Source organism: Rutilus rutilus (assembly GCF_951802725.1).
Source record: "Rutilus rutilus genome assembly, chromosome: 11".
NCBI classification, from domain to species: domain Eukaryota; kingdom Metazoa; phylum Chordata; class Actinopteri; order Cypriniformes; family Leuciscidae; genus Rutilus; species Rutilus rutilus.
The window spans coordinates 43,258,531-43,282,212 of NC_140216.1; the positions used below are offsets into that span (position 1 = coordinate 43,258,531).

The 23,682-nt window shown below is 43.1% G+C and overlaps 1 protein-coding gene across 2 annotated transcripts in view; it reads right to left on the minus strand.

Moving 5' to 3' along the window:
* enpp2l (ectonucleotide pyrophosphatase/phosphodiesterase 2-like) overlaps positions 1-20,856 on the minus strand; it is a 25,863-nt gene extending 5,007 nt beyond the window's left edge. Inside the window, exons 1-23 of one of the 2 annotated variants that reach the window (XM_084424633.1) lie at positions 20,752-20,856; positions 18,030-18,126; positions 17,807-17,938; positions 17,480-17,605; positions 14,460-14,520; positions 14,147-14,244; positions 13,857-13,936; positions 12,451-12,570; positions 12,172-12,227; positions 11,604-11,669; positions 6,166-6,238; positions 5,694-5,802; positions 5,428-5,550; positions 4,927-4,958; positions 4,720-4,847; positions 3,692-3,755; positions 3,413-3,500; positions 3,139-3,308; positions 2,972-3,029; positions 2,116-2,255; positions 1,901-2,024; positions 963-1,040; positions 40-172 (exon numbers count right to left, since the gene is read on the minus strand). In XM_084424633.1, coding sequence (XP_084280759.1) covers positions 40-172; positions 963-1,040; positions 1,901-2,024; positions 2,116-2,255; positions 2,972-3,029; positions 3,139-3,308; positions 3,413-3,500; positions 3,692-3,755; positions 4,720-4,847; positions 4,927-4,958; positions 5,428-5,550; positions 5,694-5,802; positions 6,166-6,238; positions 11,604-11,669; positions 12,172-12,227; positions 12,451-12,570; positions 13,857-13,936; positions 14,147-14,244; positions 14,460-14,520; positions 17,480-17,605; positions 17,807-17,938; positions 18,030-18,126; positions 20,752-20,769 — 2,174 coding nt within the window. In that variant the 5' untranslated portion in view covers positions 20,770-20,856. Of the gene's footprint in view, positions 1-39; positions 173-962; positions 1,041-1,900; positions 2,025-2,115; positions 2,256-2,971; positions 3,030-3,138; positions 3,309-3,412; positions 3,501-3,691; positions 3,756-4,719; positions 4,848-4,926; positions 4,959-5,427; positions 5,551-5,693; positions 5,803-6,165; positions 6,239-11,603; positions 11,670-12,171; positions 12,228-12,450; positions 12,571-13,856; positions 13,937-14,146; positions 14,245-14,459; positions 14,524-17,479; positions 17,606-17,806; positions 17,939-18,029; positions 18,127-20,751 lie in introns of both variants that reach the window. The other variant, XM_084424632.1, reaches the window with a different exon arrangement.
* Positions 20,857-23,682: the final 2,826 nt, after the last annotated feature.

A 23,682-nucleotide genomic window follows, 5' to 3' on the forward strand; every position in this document is an offset into this window, starting at 1 on the left:
GTGTGAGTGTGTGTGTGTGTGTGTGTGTGTGATTCTCACTCTTTAATCGTCTCCTCCGTGTCTCTCAGTCCGTCGTGGTCGTGATCAAATATGGGTCCCATGATCACATTCACACCATTATTCTCCTGACTGTATCGCCTAAGCACGACTCTCTGCAGGTGACGCCACACCTCTACACACACACACACACACACACACACACACACACACAGAGAGAGAGTTAAGTCTAATTTCTTAACACGTTTATTATAATATGTGGCATTTGATCAATCTCATAGTGAAGTTTTTCTGCGTGAACTGCAGCAGCGTATGAAGCCAAAATAGTCTAAATTCATTTTGTTACAAAATGTGATTCACAAATGCATGTTCTTTCTTTTTTTTATAATCTGAAACATGCTTTGACTTGTATTCCAAAGCAACTTATATACTGCAATTAAAGTCAACATACAAAACATGCACACATTTGTACTCGTGCCGAGTGATGACTTTCGCTGTCAATAATTTTGTTTAGGCTTGATGTTTATAATAAATATTGTTTATAATAAATGCTACTATAATTTATGTTGGTTTTATACTTTGATTTTTCATTTTCATTCAAGCAGAAATCATGATCACGATTAATCATGCAGAACAGTTAATCACAAATACAAACAGTTCATAAATGCACCAGTACGTTCGCACATTTCTGAATTATTTTATGTGTATGAATTGATCATCGTTGTGTGTGTGTGTGTGTGTGTGTGTGTATGGATTGCTCTGGATCTGTGCCTGCTTTCAGACTTTCCTCCAGGTGTTTCTTCTTAAACTGACGTTGTTTTTAGCCAATCAGATGTGAGTTTTCAACTCAGCCGCTCTTTCAAACGCCTCTCTCAATGTTTTTCTGCCAATGTGAATCAGCTCATGCACTTGTGAATCATATTTTGCAAATGAATTTTGAGACTATTTAGCAGCATCAGACTCACTCTTGAAGGCAGGATACATGGGAACTGTGTTGGTGATGAGTGAAGCTTCATATCTGGATTCAGCCGTAACAGAGAAATCTGCACAGAAACCAACATCAGTCCTTCAGCACGCATGAAACACGTGTGTCAGCTTTACCTGGAACTCGGACATTCCTCATGTAAGGCTAAACCATTGTTGTGGCTTTCAGACAAGTTGAGAGAAAAAATAAAATACACATTAAGTCTTTGTATTATACATTATGTGCACCTGTAGATTTCAATTACAATATATATCTTTAAAGGTGGTTTTCACAAATCGAGTTCTTCCTCCACTTCAGCATCACTTATATCCACCAATACTTACAGTTTTTTTCCTTTCTATATTCTGAAGGTTTTTACTGAGGGGATTTTTCATATATCATTCGCCTGATTATATTTTTAAAATTTTACTCCTAAAACATGGTGAAAATGTATTTTTTCTGTCTGTTGACAGTATTTCGTGATTTAAGGAGTGATAAAGAGACAAATCCAAAATCCCCTCAGTAAAAACATTTAACTCTAATAAGTCAACAAAATCAAACAAGAAATTTGAAACTGGCTTCCTCCAATGTTCATATTAATGTTCTGGAAGTTTATGCAAATTAGTGCATATTTAGTAAAAAAAATGCCTTTTGCATATTTAAACATTTAAAATGTTAGAAAACTTGTAATACAAAACAACTTTTGTAATGTACTTAATAAATAATTTATAAGTAGTGAAGTATTTAATTATTAAGTAAAACTTATAAGTAATTATAAACAATTAATAAACTGGGGACATTATGGTGATACCAATTAGTTAAGAGTTCTACCCTGTTCATCTGTGGTGTTTAGCCTTAAATCAGACATCATTGGGCTTCTCTTTTACATTCAGTGTCATAAAATAACCGCTAAGAACAAGAGAAATGTGTGTGACTGACCTGGCGGGTAGAGGAACGCGTGTGTGACGCCGGACTCCTGACTGTACGTGTTGCATGTGTGTGTGAGATCGAGACGAGGATCCGCTCTCACACACTCGCTGGACGACACTGCCGCCATCTCCACCTGCACACACACACACACACAGACAGACTGAAACACTGAAGAAGCTCAGAGGAACATGTGTGTGTGTGTGTAAACGCAGTGGGTTGTGCACCTGTGCTGTCAGCGTGAACTCGCTCCACAACGGCATGTTGATGGCGTGACTGAAGCCGCTGCAATAATCGGACTGACACAGCAGTGTGTACGACGTCTGGAAGAGAACAGCTGGACGACCGAACGGCAGGTGCGTGACGTCTGCACACACACACACACACACACACACACACACACACACACACACACACACACACACACACAGACACACACACAATCAAGAGATTCATGAATGCTTCTTTTTTTAAAGTGAAAGAACTTAAAAAAATGAAAGTGTAAAAAAAAAGTAACAGAAGTTTAATTTTACTTTAAAGCAAATGTACTGAACAAAAAAATATATATATTTGATACAAAATTGGTATTTTACTAAATAATTTTGACTAAAATAGCTAGAAAATCAAAGCTGTATGCCTAACCAAGTTGTGTTTTTGCAGTGTTTTTGCCAAATTTGCAGTTGATATCACAAAAATTGAGCCGCCAAAAGGTTTAAACTATTGTTTCCGTGGTAATGCTATGTCCAAATTCAAAAAAGGGTTTTTATGATGATTGCTAAAATATGTGGGAAAAAAGGCAATAAAAAAAGGTTAAAGGTGTATTTTTTCAAGGTTTTTTAGTTAAAGGAAGAGGTCTCCTCTTCTCTAGCTATATATATATATATATATATATAGTGACAAAATTCAAAGCAAATGCAAAGAATACTAGTGATAATACATTATTACACATATAATACAAATACATCATATTACATAAACAAAGCAAATGATATTATTTAATTGAATTATTCCTGTCCCTGCATCCCATCATCACATGACCTGTTATTACGGATGAGAACGTGTGAAACTGAAACAGATCTTAACTGTTCGACGGTCCATCGGCCGCAGGAGGAAACGTCTGGGAACTTTCTTCAATGTTGTTCTGTGAACGAGAAGAGACTCAACCCACTGACCTGTAGAGAACACGTGTGTGTGTGTGTGTGTGTGTGTGTGTGTGTGTGTGTGTGTGTGTGTGTGTGTGTCACACTGACCTCATCATCACAGTTACAGCTCAGGTCATGGGTCACTTCAGAGGGCGGGGCTAAAGGCGTTGGTGATGTCACTTCCTCTGGCTGAGTAGGAGTATATGTAGGGTTTCTCAACATGTCATTCAGACTGCCGTGTGTCCCGTTATTAGGGGCTGGAGTTAAACCCAGAAGATCTACACACACACACACACACACACACACACACACAGATGCTGCATGAATCTGTCATGGTTCTCATGATCTAATACTCTTAAGAAACACATCAGGATTGACTCACCACACATGACGTTATACAGTTCAATGTTCTCAAAAACAGGCACTTGTGTCTTGAAATTGAAGCTTGGTCCAAATCCCATAAAGATAGTCTACGAGAAAAACACAACGGAAACATTCATGGATGGAGAGACAGATCCAAAGATAGGTATATAGAATGATAGATATAATGAACGAACGATGGATAGAATTGATTTGAATAACATTGAATGTATTGTTTGATTGACTGATAGACTGATTGATTGATTGATTGATGGACTGATTGATTGATTGACTGACTGACCTGCATGCTGCTGATCTTGTTGTCAAACCCATGATCTCCAAAGTAGCCGCAGGTAGCAGGTGTTCTGCTCTCAAACACAAACATATTAAAACATCACTTGAGTTCAACTTCACACGTCTTGTCTGCTAAAATGGCTTTTTGTGAAGAAATTGTATTTGTTGTTAAAGGAATAGTTCACCCAAAAATGAAAATTCTGTCATCATTTACTCGCCCTCAAGTTGTTCCAAACCTGTATGAGTTTCTTTGTTCTGCTGAACACAAAGGAAGATATTTGGAAGAATGTTTGTAATCAACAGATCTCGGTCCCCATTGACTTCCATAGTAGGAAAAAAATATACTATGGTAGTCAATGGGGACCGAGATCTGTTTGGTTACAAACATTCTTCCAAATATCTTCCTTTGTGTTCAGCAGAACAAAGAAACTCATACAGGTTTGGAACAACTTGAGGGTGAGTAAACAATGATAGAATTTTCATTTTTGGGTGAACTATCCCTTTAAATGACGACCAGAGTACTGACTAAGGACTGTTTACACCACACCGTTTTCAACTAAAAACGAAAAACTTTTTATGTGTTTTGGCCATTCGTTTACACGACAGCAGAGTTTTGGGTGCCTGAAAACGCAAAGTTTTGAAAAAGTGCAAGTCTCTGTGTAAACAACAAAAACGTAAATCTCTGAAGACGTTGACATCATGCACATGCGTATTACGTGTTCAGTCTATAGTGTTTCATCGCCATCTACTGGCCTGGCAGCATAATACAGGGGGTTTTAGTCGGATCCGTGTGAATAAGGATCATTTTGACAATGGTGTCGTCTGTACGCGGAAAACTCTCCATTTTGAAACGTCTCCATTTTAAGCATATCGTTGTCCGTACCTAAAGCATTCCTAGTAACTCTTGTTTACTTGTTTAAAGATGCCATGCACACATACTCAGTCGACTATAATATACTTGTGTTGTTTTCATATAAAGCTAACTGGTCTCAAACACACACACACACACACACACACACACACACTGGTACTCACATGGCCACGTGCCACTTCCGGTCCATGAGCAGGTGCACGTCCTCGATGCGTCTGTTGTTGGCGTAGTGCAGGCGTTTGGGCAGGTGCTGCTTCAGGTACGGCTTGAAGTGCTGATTGGGCATCTTACACTGAAACAGGAAGGGTCAAAGGTCACATGATGCACTATGCACAAACACAACAGTGGTTTTGTGTGATTTATATACTTACTGTTAAATTAGCTACAATCTCCTTCGGATTGTCTGAAACATGAAGAGATACGTCAATAAAATCAGCCATGTAAAGGTTTTAGAAGTATCGACTTCCTCTGAAACTGAAGTAAAGTACTTAATTGACACTGTTTTGAAGAATTAACACTTTCCTAGAATACTACTGAAACTGAACATCTGTACATCCTGCTGTACCGTGTGTAACTGCTGTATACATTGTGGAAATTGTGACTTTAATGCAAGTTTTTAAGTGGAGAAAAAATGGTTTAATATTTAATACTTCAGTTTGTTTTACTTGTAGAAACAATCTACCATCATTTATATGGGTTTTGGCTCAATAATTTGGTCATATGGAGAAAAATTCTGACAGTTTCCATACTTTGTTAGAAGAATGTCTCTACAAATTCAGAGAAACGTTCTCAAAAGGTTAAATAGTTTTAAAAAACTGTATTAGTCTGTAGCTTTTCTAATTATTTTAACTTAGATAAATGCATGAACTCACATGGTGTGTTGGCAGTTTTGGGGCCGATTCTACCGGAGGATCCTGGTGTTAATGTGATGGCATCAACATCGAGTCCGTAAGAGCCCAAATACTCTGTTCGTTCACAGTGAGATTCCTCCATCCCTGAACACAAAGACATGGAGAATCTGCCGTTAAACGAGCAGTGAGATCTGAGTTTTACCAGGCCATCATACATTAGATTGGGGTTGAGGTTTAGGGCAGAATCTGAACTATTTATTTCTCACTGTAGATTATAACATACGTACCGTGATCGCCCACCAGCATCACGTTCACACAGCGATGGAGGTTCATCTGTTTCAGCCCGTTCATCAACTGACCGATGATGTTATCGATCTTCCTGAGAGTGTTATCCAGCTGTCCCAACACACACACACGCAGTCAAAACACTCTCAAACGGGTGTTTGGCCATGAGTAGGAGTGTAAAGTACGTCATTACTACTGATCTGAAGAATTTAGACTTCACTAGAATACTATTGAAACTGACAACCAAATTCACGCACAGTAAGTCTTCTTTTGAAACTTGAATTTCATTTCACACACGTTTGTTCATTCAGTAGTATTGTAAACAGGGCTGTAGACTTGATCTTGACTGATACACTTGGTAGCAAGTACACTAGTCATCTTCAAACTCCTCTATTCTCAGAGTTAAAACCAATGTCATATTTACCCTCGTCTAAATGTCAGATACTAATCAAAGTGTGTGTGTGTGTGTTTCACCTCGTTGCTCAGCGGGCCCAGGATGTGTCCGTACGTATCCGGCTGTTCCGAGTGGACAGCGTAGACATACGGCCTGGAAAAACACACCACACACAACTTAATGTGCAAAATAAACTTAATGGGGAAAAATTAACTGATAGCAGAGAGAGAGCTGATACTGGCAGAGACTACAGAGACACTATACTACTATATACAACACACTTTATTAAAGACACAGATAAATGTGACACTTATTATAATGGGTTTATTTGAAGATTGTTTCAAGTTAACTTAAATATAAAGCCTATTAATGATACAAATTATGGTGGCTCCCCCTTTTTTTTAACGATTCAGTCCAGTTTGGTGAACTGGTTCGAAAGAATGATTCATTCACAAACCTGACATCACTACAAGAAATTGGGCGTGCCATAGCCTATTTGCTGGTCCGAGAGTGCCAGCTTTGGTTAAATCTTACAGAGATCAAGGATGCTGACCAGACATCCCAGCTGGACTCCCCTATCTCTCCCTCTGGCTTATTTGGTTCTGCAGTGGATAGCTTCGCTGAGCCTTTCACAGCATCCCAGAAGTCGTCACAATCCATGCGCCACTTTCTGCAGAAGAGGGCCATTACATCTGTTGCTTCTAGTCACCCTAAGTCATCATCGACTCAGAAACACACCAAGCCAGCTCCCGCACCGCGTTCAGCCCCAACGAAAGGCTGAACTCTTTTAAGAGGTGAAGAAAGTGAAGAAGGTAAAGCACTATCCATTTCCTAGCTGCCAGAGCCCCCAGCCTAAGTTAGCCCTGGATACTGAGCAGCCCAAGCAGCCCTGATGTCTCAGGCACAAAGAGGAAGAGGCTTTGTCTCACCAAGGTTGGACCACCCCCAAAGCGATGTGTTCACCTCCAGACCCCCTGTTCAGTTTGGGGCGTTGGAGGTGCTATGTTTGTTATCGGCAATGGGGTCGTCCCACCAGTGATATGCGTGCCAAGACCTCCTTACGCTGTTATTGCGTAATCCCTCCTCCCATCAGGAGCCAGGCTTGGGAGGCCAACCCACTCAGATTTGAGGTTTGGGAAATAGTCCAACGGGGCTCCTTGCTCCAGGGGTGTGACTAACACTTCAGTCTCGGATGACAACGCTCAATACCTCCGAATCGAAGTCCAAGCTCTGTTAGCGGCGCACGTTGTGGAGAAATTTCCCATGGCTCACAGCGAGTCCGGTTTCTTCAACCGTTATTTGCTCGTTCCAAAGGATGGCCTCAGGCCCAACCTTGAATTGAGATGTCTGAACCAAACTCTGATGAGACCGTTGTTCAGAATTAGGGATCGACCGATATGGATTTTTTAGTGCCGATGCCGATACCGATTTTTTTTCATCAGCCTTAGCCGATGACCGATACGGGCTGCCGATTTTCTTGGGCCGATATTTGGAGCCGATACTGCTTTTGTTCACTCAATTTACATCATAAAAATGACACAATGATGATAACAAATGTTACAAGTCTCAATTTAAAAAAGGAACATTTATTGAACTTAAAAAAAAACTATATTTGACAAATATTAAAAACATGTGACAAAAAAAAAAGTTCAGAGCGGAAAATACTGAAAATAAATATTTAAGCATAATTCAAATTCTGAAAATAAATTCTGAAAATAAATATTTAAGCATAAATAAAATAATTACACTATAGCACACAGTAGCAACAAGCAAGCAGCATAATAAAGTGCAAACTGTACTATACTTTACTTATTTTAAAAGTAACCAACTATTTACAACCTAGTAATTTAATGCTTAGGCCTAAATTTTTGTGCACTTAACTTAAGCCCCTTTCACACAGCGCTTTGAACCCTGGAAATTGCCGGCAAATTGCCAGAGTGCCTTCTGTGTGAACGCAAACACGACCCGGGTTTAATGCCGGGATCGATGCCGGGTTGGGGACCTAGTAACATTACCGTGTTCAGTCCCGGAACGCGCGCTGTGTGAACAAAAGCCGTAATAATGCCGTGTCGTAGTGATGACGCTGAAGCCGGGATCGTTCGCCAGCTGTGAAACGGTACGTAATGCGCAAGTTTATGATCGAATCAGAGTAAAAAATGCACAAGCGTGGTTTCTCGAGAGAGAAATCGCAGCTCATCAGCAAACTTAAGACGCTGCTGAGACATTACAAGTCACATCAATGTCACGTGTCTTTATGGGATTTTTACGGGTTGTGTGTGAACGCACTCTCTGATTGCGGAAAATCACTGGCAGTGTGAATGAACCAAAATCGAACGAACCCGGGTCAAATCCCGGGTCACTTTATCCGTGTATTTTCCGGAATCTCTGTGTGAAAGGGGCTTATATCTCTTGTAGAGCAAATGGCTTTCCTAAGAAAATGGCTTTTCCTCCATTTTAAACAAAACCAAAACGATTTTAAACCAAATAGATTCTCAGTTTATTATGAATTAGGGACTGTTCACATATCGCGTCTAAAAACGTGTGGAAAGCACGGCCGCGCCGCTTTCTCCTTTCTAGAAGCGCTTGCGCTCCCGTGGTGTCTGTCGTTGCTATGCAACCATGATCTGCGCTCTCCATGATGACGAGGAAGTAAGGATTCATTTATTTCTAGCCCTTTTACGACTACATATGACGTGAACTGCAGCGTCTCCAGCAACACAGAGCTGCCTGCGGACTCCTGTCTGTAAATAATGCCGGGAAAAAACTATCGGCGAACGCAGCAGCCGCGTATTGGCCGATGCCGATACACGTAAAACCCGCAAATATCGGCCCGATATATCGGTCGATCACTATTCAGAATGTAAACTTTAAGTCAAGATTTACCCAAGGGATTATTTTTTAATCACTGGATCTGAAGGACGCATACATTCATATCCAGATAGACCCTCATCACAGGCCATTCTTGAGATTTGCGTTCGTAGGGGTGGCTTGCCAATATGCAGTCCTGCCATTCGGACTGTCCCTGGCTCCACATATTTTTACGAAATTCAAGGATTGCTGAATTACCTCGAAGATTGGCTGCTCTTAGCTCAGTCGCACACTTGATCTATGCAAAGATCCCTGCTCCTCAGCCATTTAGAAAGTCTGGGGTTCAGGATCAATTTAAGCAAAATCTCGCTATCCCCTACCCAACGCATCACGTTTCCATGGGGCAATCTTCAATTTGACCCAGATGTGGGCCGGGATTTCGCCGGAGCTCCCCGAAAATTCAGAGGCCGGCGGCATCATTTAGAAGTGACTACTTCCCATTGAAAACATTTCAGAAGCTACTGGGCCTTATGGCAGAAGCCTCCTCAGTAGTTCCCTTGGGCCTGCTACATATGCGGCCACTACAGCATTGGCTGTCCCACGAAGTCCCACGAAGGCCGCCTCATCCTCAGGGAGAACCACAGTTGCACCAAGACCTTGGTCCCCTTGAAATCACCCAATCTGTATCAGTTGGGCACCATGTTCTGGTCCGGTTGGACAATAGAGTGGTAAATCATAAATCACCCAGGGGGTCTTAGGTCCCACCCGCTGAACAGGCTGGCGTTAGCCCACAGGTGGCTCTGCTCCCTCAGGCCATCAACTGATTCAGGGAGGACAGATTCTTCATTTTGCTGGTGGCACCACTGTGGTAGAACCAGCCGTGGTTCCCAGGAATAATTTGGCTGCTGTCGGCAGCTCCATAGCCAATCCCGCTGAGGGGGGACCACCATTTCCAGGCGGGAGGGGCAATTTGGCATCCCTAACCCGAGTGGTGGAACCTACATCTGTGGTCTCACGACGGGAGCCTTAACGTCTTTCCCGAGAGGTCATGAACACGATCTCTGAGGTTAGGGCACCTCCTCCAGGTGTCTTTATGGCCAAAAAATTGTCTATCTTATCCAGCTGGTGTTCAGCTAAGGGTGTAGACCAGGGGTCACCAAACTAGGTCCTGGAGGGCCACTGTCCTGCAGAGTTTAGCTCCAACCAGCTCCAACACACCTTCTTGAAAGTTTTTAGTATGCCTAATGAGACCTTAATTAGCTGGTTTAGGTGTGTTTCTCTTCAGGACAGTTTGGGGTTTGGGTTTGGGGAGTTTGAGTCTCCACCCCTGGTCTCCACGACCCTCCAGGACAGAGTTTGGTGACCCGTGGTGTAGACCCCTATCTGCCTCTCTCGTTGAAGACCGCTCTTAGGCCTTAAGCCAAGAAGAGGCAATGTGCCCAAAGTGCTTTCTACACCATTTAGAGCTCAAAACACTTTATGCTCTCCACTCCTCTGAAGGTGAGCAGACGCCACACTCACTTTGGGTCAGGGTCAGGGTCCAGGCTCTTAGGTTCTACATTGAGCGCCCTAGCCAGTTCAGGCAGTCAGAACAGATATTGTCTGCTTCGGAGGGGCCGCCAGTTACGAAGCAGAAACTGTCTCATTGGATAGTGCACGCATAAGAGATAGCTTATAAATCCAAGGACTTGCAGTGCCCTATTGGAGTGAAGAGAACACTCTACCAGGGGAATGGCCTCTTCGTAGGCTTGGACTAGCGGAGTGTCCGGCTGGTTCTTGGCATCCACCTTTACCAGGTTCTACAACATAGACATCCCTTTACTATAGCGAAAACACTCTGGTTACTAACAAAACCTCGGTTCCCTGAGATAATGGGGATCAGCGCTCCATCAGTCGAAAAAGTCTGACAAACTTCAGCGCGACATAAATAGGCAGTCGGCCATGTCCGTTTTGTTCAGATGTGAACCAATCAGGCTTTAGTATTTTTGTTACAGTAATCCCTATCATTTTAGTTTTCAGTATAGTTATCATTAAAGTGTTTACTATAGTTACCTTATAGTAATCACTATAGTTATTGCTAGTTATCGTTAAAATTATCACTACAGTTATCATTAAAATGATCACTTTAGTTATCATTACTGTTATCGTAGTTAGTGTTATATTTATAAATATAGTTATCGTTCTTGAAGTGAACAAGCTGTTATAGTATATATTGTTATTACAATTACAGTAATGAGGACTGGGAGGCTTAAATGTCATTAAAAACAAAACTGTAGTAGTATACTAGTATAATAGCATTAATCTTAGGCTTAATCTTCCTTATGAAGAACATAAATTCACGAGTTCACACTTACATATAATTAGATAGTGTAAAAGATAAGCGTATTTGGCGTGCTGTCCGAGGGGAGGGCTCCGAGCTCGGAATTTGGCCCGAACCCAGAGTACTCCCCCCTCATCCCGGGTTTGGGATAGGACTAGTAAGTGAGGAGATGGGGTGGAGGAGGGATGCTAGAGAACTGTCATAGAACAGTGGTAAAAACTGCTGTATATATACCTCCTGATGTTAATTGAGTTGACTGGATGAGCTCCTCTCATCACAATTAGGTTAATTATCTGAACGTGCTTCTCCCGATCTTTGTTAATAAAACATCATTTTGTGAGATTCCATCATAAGAATGTTTTTTTCCCAGTAAGAGGTGAAATGACGCACCTCTCGTCATCAGGCAGGTGCAGCCACTGCAGAATAGTGAGAATCCTTCTCTCCAAAGGAATCACCCTACAGAGAGACAGACAGACAGTCAGACAGACATGCATTTATTCAGGCCTTCAGAAACAACATCTGTTCTAAGAACACACAGACAGACGTCAGAGATCTTGTTCACGAGTGGCTGCTCACTTCTTCAGAACTCAAGCGAATGAAGCTCTTCAGAGAAGAACATGACGATTGGGACAGACTGAGCCACTCTGAATGACCTGTGTGTGTGTATGTGTGTGTGTGAGTATGAGTGAGTGTCTGTGTGTGTGTGTGTGTGTGTGTGAGTGTGTGAAAGGTCTTTGTTTGAATCATGTGTTGGTTGTGTCATGAGTCTCTTGCAGTGACACTCTGAGCGTTGCTCCAAACACAAAATGCTGATTTGAGAAGAAAACCTCATTTGAAATGAAACTCTGCAGAAGAAACAGCTGATAGTTCTGATTAATCAGTAGAATGTAGAACAATATAAGCATTAAGACCTGAAATCAATAATATGAAGCAGATTAAATGAATACTGCGATCTCACCAGGGCCAGAAGAAGGTTCCTGCTTTCACGCCCTGTTTCTCTGCCGTGATCCAAATCTGAGAAGACAATCAGACAAAAACAGTTTAAAATATTAAACATGGATCCACTTCAAAATTTGCAACTAGGCTTTCCATGCAAACCCAAATTGAGCTTGATAATTTATTTAGTGTTCATATGTAAAACTCAGTCTTAAAATGAGATTATAATCCCGATGTGAGCTATCCTGCTGTCTCTGCTGTGATTGGCTGAGAGCCGTGTGTGGGCGGAGTCATGACTCACGGGCTGCCCCCCCCACCAGCGGTGATTGAGCTTCTCCCGGCCTCTCAGTCGGAAATGAGCTTTGAACACGGGATCATACATGGAGTTGCACACGATCCCATGAGACTCAGGATACAAACCCTGAGGAAGAACACGAGTAAAAAACATGTGACATAAAATCCTAACTCCTGCACTTAATTGCCCTGCTTCTCCCGCTGCCGGTACGTGTTCATCACGCCACACAGGAACACACTCTTATTCTGCAGGCAGTGTGAGGGAAGGGAAGGTTAAAGGGATAGTTCACCATAAAAAGGAAACTTAGCCCATGATTTACTCATCCTCAAGCCACCCTAGGTGTATATGACACTCTTCTTTCTGAATCTTTAAAGATTCTCCTTTTAGACTCTAATTCGTGACTGGTGTTTCGTTTTGCTCTATCCTCTGCGCTTCCGTGTTCGTCATGCATCGGGTCAAGTGTTTCTCTTTCGCCATAAACCGATGTGTACGGCCGTCCGCTGGAAGCTAGTTATTTTAGTTGATAAAGTTTTAAATATACATATTTTCTTACACAAATGCATTGCTTTATTAACCCCCCGGAGCCTGTGAAGCACTTTTATGATGATAGATGCACTTTTATGATGGATAGATGCACTTTTATCATGGATAGATGAAGTTTTATGATGGATAGATGCACTTTTATGATGGATAGATGCACTTTTATCATGTATAGATGAAGTTTTATGATGGATAGATGCACTTTTATCATGGACAGATGCACTTTTATCATGGATAGATGCACTTTTATCATGGATAGATGAAGTTTTATGATGGATAGATGCACTTTTAGCATGGATAGATGCACTTTTATCATGGATAAATGACGTTTTATGATGATAGATGCACTTTTAGCATGGATAGATTCACTTTTATCACGGATAGATGAAGTTTTATGAAGATAGATGCACTTTTATCATGGATAGATGAAGTTTTATCATGGACAGATGCACTTTTATCATGGATAGATGAAGTTTTATGATGGATAGATGCACTTTTAGCATGGATAGATGCACTTTTATGATGGATAGATGAAGTTTTATGATGGACAGATGCACTTTTATGATGGATAGATGAAGTTTTATGATGGATAGATGCACTTTTATCATGGATAGATGCACTTTTATCATGGATAGATGAAGTTTTATGCACTTCAAAACAGAAACAGTCATTCACTGCCATTATAAAGCTTGGAAGAGCCAGGACATTTTTTTATATAACTCCGATTGTATTTGTCTGAGAGAAGAATGTCATATACACCTAGGATGACTTGAGGGAGAGTAAATCATGGGGTAATTTTCATTTTTGGGTGAACTATCCCTTTAAATTAAATGAGCGGCAGTGTGTGTGTGTGTGTGTGTGTGTATCGGTACCGTGGCCAGCGTGTAGAGGTTCGGGAAGGTTTTGGATGGGTACATGGGTCTCATACGAGGGGCGTGAGTTCCACACGAAGCTACGACAGAAACACATGAAACACTGTTAACAAGCAGCTGACGAACGAGAGACTCAGTTACGGAAGATGTGTGAACGATGAGGGAACGTTACATTCTATCATTCTTCAAACATTATGAAAACATTACTTGTTGAATGTTCTCTGAATGTTCTGAAACAAGTAACATTTAAAAAACGTGTATCTGTGTGATGCAGAGACAAGATCCTGTACTCAGTTTGTGGATGTTGGGTAAAACACTCTTTCCCTTCTTCATGTAAGACGAGCGGAAGCCGTCGAGAGATATGATGATCAGAGGAGGACGGACGAACCTTCAACAACAACACACTTATTTACATGTATCCAGCAGACGCTTTTATACAGTGCAGTTAGTCACAGTTGAAGCAGATTCAGATTCATGATGACTTGATTCTGCATTGAAACAGTGTGTCGGTCCAGAAGCTCTCAGAGTGAAGGAGACACACAGATTATTCACTACAAACACACACACACACACACACACACACACACAGATGATGTCACTCACCCTGCAGGGCATTCTGGGCTCTGAATCTCCTCACAGTCGCCCTCCAGCCACGAGCTCTCGCCTGCTACACACACACACACACATTTTTTTGAAAACTTCAGATGTGAAATGCAGTGATATGTGTGTGTGTGTGTGTGTGTGTGTGTGTGTGTGTGTGTGTGTTCAGGGCCATCGCTAATGAGGTGAAAGGTAGTGACAATTATAGTTATAAGCACAAAATCCAGCACTTATACTAAATAGGCCCCTGTTGTATGAACAATTCTAATTTTTTACATTAGTTGCATGCCTGAGATTTAAATGAAAACCACAAAAACATGCATCATCATCATCATCATCATCATCTTCTTCCGCTTATCCAGGTCGCGGGGGCAGCAGTCTAAGCAGACATACCCAGACTTCCCTCTCCCTAGATACTTCCTCCAGCTCTTCTGGAGGGACAACGAGGCGTTCCCAGGCCAGCCAGGAGACATAATCCCTCCAGCGTGTCCTAGATCTTCCCCGGGGTCTCCTCCCGGTGGGATGCGCCCGGAACACCTTCCAGGGAAGTTGGCTCCTCTCGATGTGGAGGAGCAGCGGCTCTCTCTGAACTCCTCCCGAGTGACCGAGCTCCTCACCCTATCTCTAGCTCATGGTGAGAGTAGGAACGTAGATTGACCGGTAAATCGAGAGCTTCGCCTTGCAGCTCAGCTCCTTCTTCACCACGACAGACCGGTACATCGACCGCATTACTGCAGAAGCTGCACCGATCCGTCTGTCAATCTGCCGTTCCATCCTTTCCCTCACTCGTGAACAAGACCCCAGGATACTTGAACTCCTCCACTTGAGGCAGGAACTCTCCACCAACCTTAAGTGGGCAAGCCACCCTTTTCTGACTGAGAACCATGGCCTCGGATTTGGAGGCGCTGATTCTCATCCCAGCCGCTTCACACTCGGCTGCAAACCATCCCAGTGCATGCTGGAGGTCCTGGTCTGATGGGGCCAACACGACAACGTCATCCGCAAAAAGCAGAGACGAAATCGTGTGATCCTCAAACCTGACACCCTCCGGCCCCTGGCTGCGCATAGAAATTATGTCCATAAAAATGATGAACAGAACCGGCGACAAAGGGCAGCCCTGCCGGAGTCCATCATGCACCGGGAACAACTCCCATGAACCCTCCAGCACCCTGGAGAGGGTATAGAGCTGGTCCAGTGTTCCACGACCGGGACGAAAACCGCACTGTTCCTCCTGAATCCGAGGTTCTACTATCGGCCATATTCTCCTCTCCAGTACCCTGGCATAGACTTTCCCGAGGAGGCTGAGAAGTGTGATCCCCCTGTAGTTGGAACACACCCTCCGGTCCCCCTTCTTAAAAAGAGGGACCACCACCCCGATCTGCCAGCCCAAAGGTACTGTCCCCAACAGCCACACGATGTTGCAGAGGTGTGTCAGCCAAGACAGCCCCAAAACATCCAGACACTAGACCAGTGGTTCTCAATTCCAGTCCTCGTGACCCACTGCTCTGCACATTTTGTATGTCTCCCTTATTTAACACACCTGAACCAGATCATCAGCTCATTAGGGGAGATTCCATGAACTGAACTGAGTGTGTCAGATAAGAGAGACCTACAAAATGTGCAGAGCAGTGGGTCACGAGGACTGGAATTGAGAACCACTGCACTAGAGGGACTCAGGGCGGATCTCATCCATCCCCAGTGCCTTGCCACCAAGGAGCTGTAAACGGTATTGTTAGGGCACTGCTTCCCTCTCCTGAGGCGCCGGACGGTTTGCCAGAATCTCTTCGAGGCCAACCAGTAGTACTTTTCCATTGCCTTACTGAACTCCTCCCAGGCCGGATTTTTTGCCTCCACAACCAGCCGGGCTGCACTCCGCTTGGCCTGCCGGTACCACTCAGCTGCCTCAGGAGTCCCACAAGCCAGCCAGGCCCGATAGGACTCCTTCTTCAGCTTGACGGCAGTTTTGTGACAGGTCAGACTAAGAGGGGTTCACAAACCCTTTATGTTACGAGCTAAAACAAGGACCGTGACGTCGCCCGGCATGGCACAGCCGGGGCCCCACCCTGGAGCCAGGCCCGGGGATGGGACTCGCATGCGAGCGCATGGTGGCCGGACCTCCCCCCATGGGGTCCGGCCGGGCTCAGCCCAAAGGAGCGACGTTGGGCCGCCCTCCCGTGGGCTCAGCACCTGCAGGAGGGGCCGTAAGGTGAAAGGGGCCGATCCCTGGACTCGGAAACTAGCTTTAGGGACGTGGAACGTCACCTCTCTGGCGGGGAAGGAGCCTGAGCTTGTGCGTGAGGTTGAGAGTACTGTGAGGGTCTGTTGGGAATGTTTGGCCGAGTCCCTGTCAGAGAGATCTTCAACTCCCATCTCCGGCGGAGCTTCGACCGGATCCCGAGGGAGTCTGGAGATATTGAGTCCGAGTGGACCTTGTTCTCCACCTCCATTGTTGACGTGGCCGCTCGGAACTGTGGCCGTAAGGTCTCCGGTGCCTGTCAATCCCCGACCCGGTGGTGGACACCGGAAGTAAGGAAAAAAACATGCAATTTGGTTAAATATTTTTTCCAAATATCTGCTTCTCTTACCTCCATAAAAATGGTTTAGTCCAATCTAAAGTATGTATTAATTATTTAGTCAGATCATGACATACATCAGATGGACCCAATACAATTGTAAATCCAATCCCAGCTCATGAACACATCAATATTTTTTCAGGGGGCCCCGAATCCTCTAGCTACAGCCCTGTGTGTGTGTGTGTGTGTGTGTGTGTGTGTGTGTGTGTGTGTGTGTGTGTGAGTGAGTGTGTGTGTGTGTGTGTCTGACCGCTGCACAGTGATCTGTAGTTGGTACAGCAGTCTCCTCTCTGCAGTGAGTGAGTGAGTGAGTGTGTGTGTGTGTGTGTGTGTCTGACCGCTGCACAGTGATCTGTAGTTGGTACAGCAGTCTCCTCTCTGCAGTGAGTGAGTGAGTGTGTGTGTGTGTGTGTGTGTGTGTGTGTGTGTGTGTGTGTGTGTGTGTCTGACCGCTGCACAGTGATCTGTAGTTGGTACAGCAGTCTCCTCTCTGTAGACAGTCGTCTGAACACTGACAGGCGTAATCATTGTTCCGGATCTCTCCACAGCGCTGCTGCGAACACTCAAACCCTCCCGCTGAACATACACACACACAGGCACACACACAGACACACACACACATGCACAGAAAAAAGAAACCAGAGGATTCAAGGAATAAGCTAATTTAACAGGACATTCACATGTTCACGGTTCTCTGATATGTTTTCATTTTAAATTATTTAACTGAAGCGTATAGTTGTGCTGTCAGAAAGGTCTGTGTGTGTGTGTTCCTCTCACCTGTCTTCAGACACTGCTGGTCGAAGTCGGAACAGCAGCTCAGGTACGTCTTACACAGGTTATCACACCTGCAGCTCGGCGGCTCCGCCTCCTTCAGCTCGAAACAACGACCCTGACACGACCCCGAGAAATCTGACACACACACACGCAGCGGTTGGTCAGGCTGGTGCCACACACACACACGAGTGATGATGAACACACAGACATGTGACGGCAGTCTGACCTCTGATTGGTGGAGGAGCGTCGTCCACTTCTCCTGACGACTGACCGGCCTGGAACACGTAAGCCTCACACACAGCCAGCGCCAGCACACACACCACCTGACACACACACACACACATTAAAAAAAGTTCCACAATTTTAAAAATGTTTTGGAGCTTGGCCTAACTAGAATGAAAATTTATATTTGTTATAAAAATGAGAGATTTTATTAATTTCCATAAGTTTTCCAGGTAAAGAAATCTTTAAAAAATCTAATTTTAAAATGGGGATTCTGTAAACATCCAGGTTTTCCAAGACCGTGTGAATCCTGGTTCTTCATAGACAAACTTGTTTCAGGGGTGAAATAAAAGAGGTAAGCTGTTGAATTTTTTGTTGTTTTAGCTGATTTTATAGCTTGTTTTGTTTAAATGATTTTAAAACATCTTAAGGTCTTAAAGGTTAACTAGTGGCCCCAGATGAGGCCCGCAGGTTTACTGGCAGTGATGGGGTTAAGTGTGTGTATGGGGTTAACGGTGTGTGTTCAGGGTTAAGTGTGTGTACGGGGTTAAGTGTGTGTTCGGGGTTAGGTGTGTGTAGGGGGTTAAGTGTGTGTTCAGGGTTAGGTGTGTGTACGGGGTTAAGTGTGTGTTCGGGGTTAGGTGTGTGTAGGGGGTTAAGTGTGTGTTAAGGGTTAGGTGTGTGTACGGGGTTAAGTGTGTGTTCAGGGTTAGGTGTGTGTACGGGGTTAAGTGTGTGTTCAGGGTTAAGTGTGTGTTCAGGGTTAACAGTGTGTGTACGGGGTTAAGTGTGTGTTCAGAGTTAAGTGTGTGTACGGGGTTAAGTGTGTGTTCAGGGTTAGGTGTGTGTACGGGGTTAAGTGTGTGTTCAGGGTTAAGTGTGTGTACGGGGTTAAGTGTGTGTACGGGGTTAACAATGTGTGTTCAGGGTTAAGTGTGTGTTCAGGGTTAACAGTGTGTGTTCAGGGTTAAGTGTGTGTACAGTGTGTACAGGGTTAAGGGTGTGTTCAGGATTAAGTGTGTGTTCAGGGTTAAGTGTGTGTACGGGGTTAAGTATGTGTTCAGGATTAAATGTGTGTTCAGGGTTATGTGTGTGTACAAGGTTAAGTGTGTGTTCAGGGTTAAGTGTGTGTACAGGGTTAAGTGTGTGTACAGGGTTAAGTTTGTGTACGGGGTTAAGTGTGTGTTCAGGGTTAACAGTGTGTGTACGGGGTTAAGTGTGTGTTCAGAGTTAAGTGTGTGTATGGGGTTAAGTGTGTGTTCAGGGTTAGGTGTGTGTACGGGGTTAAGTGTGTGTTCAGGGTTAAGTGTGTGTACGGGGTTAAGTGTGTATACGGGGTTAACAATGTGTGTTCAGGGTTAAGTGTGTGTTCAGGGTTAACAGTGTGTGTTCAGGGTTAAGTGTGTGTACAGGGTTAAGTGTGTGTACAGGGTTAAGGGTGTGTTCAGGATTAAGTGTGTGTTCAGGGTTAAGTGTGTGTACAGGGTTAAGTGTGTGTTCAGGATTAAATGTGTGTTCAGGGTTATGTGTGTGTACAAGGTTAAGTGTGTGTTCAGGGTTAAGTGTGTGTACAGGGTTAAGTGTGTGTACAGGGTTAAGTTTGTGTACGGGGTTAACGGTGTGTGTTCAGGGTTAAGTGTGTGTTCAGGGTTATGTGTGTGTTCAGGGTTAAGTGTGTGTTCAGGATTAAGTGTGTGTACAGGGTTAAGTTTGTGTTCAGGCTTAACGGTGTGTGTACAGGGTTAAGCGTGTGTACAGGATTAACGGTGTGTGTTCAGGGTTAAGTGTGTGTTCAGGGTTAACAGTATGTGTTCAGGGTTAAGAGTGTGTACAGGGTTAAGTGTGTGTACAGGGTTAACAGTGTGTGTTCATGATTAAGTGTGTGTTCAGGGTTAAGTGTGTGTCATTTCCTCATCTGATCATCACTGACACTCTTCATCTGACCGTGAGAATGACATCATCAAACACTTACTGACCCATAGAACGTCCTTACAGTAACGCTAACAGAACGTTCGTTCAATATTATCTAACCTTTAATGATGTTCTCAAAGCATTAGCACAAAAACATTATACATCGTTCATGAAACGGTTTAGTTCGTCTGACGTTTTTTAAATGTTACTTGTTTCAGAACGTTCAGGGAACATTCAAAAGTAACGTTCCATAATGTCCGACGAATGATACAATGTAATGTTTTCTTAACGTTCGCACGAGAAAACATAAAAAATGGACGTTCTGAACATTCTGAAAAATCCTGCGTAGGCTACCTCATTTAAACATATTTACATATTATATGCGGTTTTACTGCCTCTGAATAATGACAATAATAATACAAAGTTTAATGTAATCTGACTGAATTTCATATACTTTTATATAACTGGAATGAATACGGATCTTACAGAAGAATATAAATAGACATTAATAAGATGCATTAATAATGACAGTGATTTCTGTAATGACATGCTTAGTCATTTATATTAAAACAGGCTTTTGCATGACTTGTATTGTGTATGAATTGTTGTTCTGGAGAAGTGAACACACTGGACAGTTCAATAGTTTGTATTTACACACCAGCTTGCGAAATCTGACCTGCAAAGCGACGCACACAGAACAAACCCAATTTATTACAAAACTCATCAACTAACAGCTGAGACACTTCTTCCATTGCTCGCCTCGAGTCAGCGCGCATTATTACCGCAGAGAGAAAGTGTTATCATCGCAATCTTACCAGTTTTCCCACGCTCATGATTTAATGTTAATCCTCCTGAATGATCTCAGAGCTCCGCTGCTGCTGCGCGCGCTCGTGCGTCTCTGGTGCTCGTGACCCAGCGCGCGACCGCAGGCGTCCACTGCGCATGCGCGGAGGATGCGCGGGAGCTCTCGATCTCTGAGGCGTTACGAAGAATGGAGCGCCAGATAAGATTAGTTATTTTATCGACCCAAAAGTCATCTAAAGTGTGAGAACTGATATTATTATACATTTTAATTATTTTATATATTTAGTTAAGCGATTGGCGGGTTAATCAGTGTGTTTCGGGTAAACAGAGCTGCTCTGACATGCCGAAGATTCCCAGAAAAACTCATCAGGAAAGAGGAAGGAGCTCCAACATGCAGAGGTTTTCTTGGAAAACTGTTCATCCATCTTGTAACGCAATAATGATGAGACAGGTGTGTGTTTTAACTGTCCTCAGGCGTGTTCCCGCACACACTGATGATTGACAGATTGTTTTGAAGCTGACGGCCTCTGATTGGACGATTTCAACATCATCCCGCCTTCTACTGGTGGAGGCTGGATTGTGTCCCAAATTATGTACTGTGCACTATGTGCTTAACTGTGTATCTCAATGTAACCGTGCAGTGTATGAATTTTATAAGGTTATTATTTTGTCATTTAACATCTGTTCAGTCTGTTAGCCCCGCCCCCTCCGCTACGACAGTTTAGCGCATGAAGTGTCCAAAATGGCTTGTTTTTCGAGTTAATTAAGTGCATCATCAGTCCAGGTGTTTAAAGTGCCCTTTTTCTTTTTGGAATTTTCTGTATGAACACACGCTCACAGTATTTATACTAACAAATAACATATAGTGCAGAGTGGTAAAGTATAGGCTACGTGCACAAGCGTCGCGACGAACTTCCGCTATTGTCAGAAGTTGGCATATCAGTTTCCGGTTTACGACTGTCTTCATCGGCATCCGCTATAAACAAACAAGATGAGTGCTGCTGTTGTACGAAATAAAGAGATATAATGTGCGTGACACCTCTAAGTTTCTAAAAACTGTAGGTGGATTTAACGGCCGTTTCACACATACTCCGTGTGCAGTGTGTGTGCGGTGCAGGAGCAGCACGCGCTATAGTGCTTCACATATGATGCGTTTGCAGTGAATAACTAATTCACGGCTGTACCACAAACACTTACTATTTTTATTTAAAATCCAGAAGTTACGCTGCAACTTTTATTTAAAAAAAGTTTTGTCAGCATTGCGATTCTCTTTGTACACACAATCACATACACTCTTTAATGGACGCATGCACGTTTAAGCACAATTTAAACAACGTAGGGCTATTATTCCATGCATTACTTAAAGGGATACTCCACTTTTTTCGGAAATAAGCTCATTTTACATCTCCCCCAGAGTTAAACAGTTGAGTTTTACCGTTTTAGAATCCATTCAGCCGAACTCCGGGTCTGACGGTACCACTTTTAGCATAGCTTAGCACAGATCATTGATTCTGATGAGTCCAGTAGCATTTCTTTCAAAATGACCAAAGAGTTTCAATATTTTTCCTATTTAAAACTTGACTCTTCTGTAGTTAAACCGTGTACTAAGATCGACGGAAAATGAAAAGTTGCGATTTTCTAAGCCTATATGGCTAGGAACTACTCTCATTCCGGCGTAATAATCAAGGAACTGTGTGGCTGTACCATGAGTCCAGCAGGCGTAGTGATATGACGCAGCGCCTGAAAATAGTCCCCAGCTCGGTAACTTCTTCCAACGTGACCGGGACTAAGTTTGTCTAACCTATTAGACCTATTTTCAGGCGCTTCGTCATATCATTACGCCTGCTGCACCCATGGTACAGCCGCACAGTTCCTTGATTATTACGCCGGAATGAGAGTAGTTCCTAGCCATATAGGCTTAGAAAATCGCAACTTTTCATTTTCCGTCGATCTTAGTACACGGTTTAACTACAGAAGAGTCAAGTTTTAAATAGGAAAAATATTGAAACTCTTTGGTCATTTTGAAAGAAATGCTACTGGACTCATCAGAATCAATGATCTATGCTAAGCTATGCTAAAAGTGGTACCGTCAGACCCGGAGTTCGGCTGAATGGATTCTAAAACGGTAAAACTCAACTGTTTAACTCTGGGGGAGATGTAAAATGAGCATATTTCCGAAAAAAGTGGAGTATCCCTTTAACACTATTGGAACACACCTTATGTTTGTAATAGCGTAGGCTACTAATACTTAAGGACATTTCACATCAACAACGTAATGATAACTATATCAGCGTCCCCTCATTAGTGGACAATATCATTGTGTTTATTATAAGCGTGTGCAGTTTCCGTCTCTGCTTAAAATGCGTACGCTTTTTAAACTCGGGTCGATTCTGATTGGCTGTCAATGTTTTTATTGTTCTTCAGCTGGAAAAAAATCATTCTGAAAGTGATTCCAACGATATTGTTCGAGTTGTAGCGTGGACTCGCTATTTTCATGGAATTAGAGCGATTTATTGTTATCCTCTTCGGTGTGAACAGGGCTTAATTATGGCCAAGTTTGGAATCGCATGCTAGCATACTTCTGCTGTTTCTGCCATATATTAGAAATACTAACTTTCACTGTATATAATCTGATCAAACTGTGTGAGAAAGTGTGTCATGCAATGTGCTTACTCATTAATTGATCAAAATGACAAAACTGACAGCATTTTGCACTGAATTGGATTAAAATCAATATATTTATTTCAGAGATAATTAATGGAAGTGCTATATTAATCTTGTGAAGTGACGCGGTAATGACACTGTAATACTGCTGTTGGAAACCCTGGTCTCTGTGTACGGCACACTCTTTACAGTGAGTACACTAGTGATGCGTTCTGAACTCTGTGTTGTGTTGAGAAGCTTGTGAGTCTGTTGTTGAGTTCTGATCCGTTCTGCAGGAC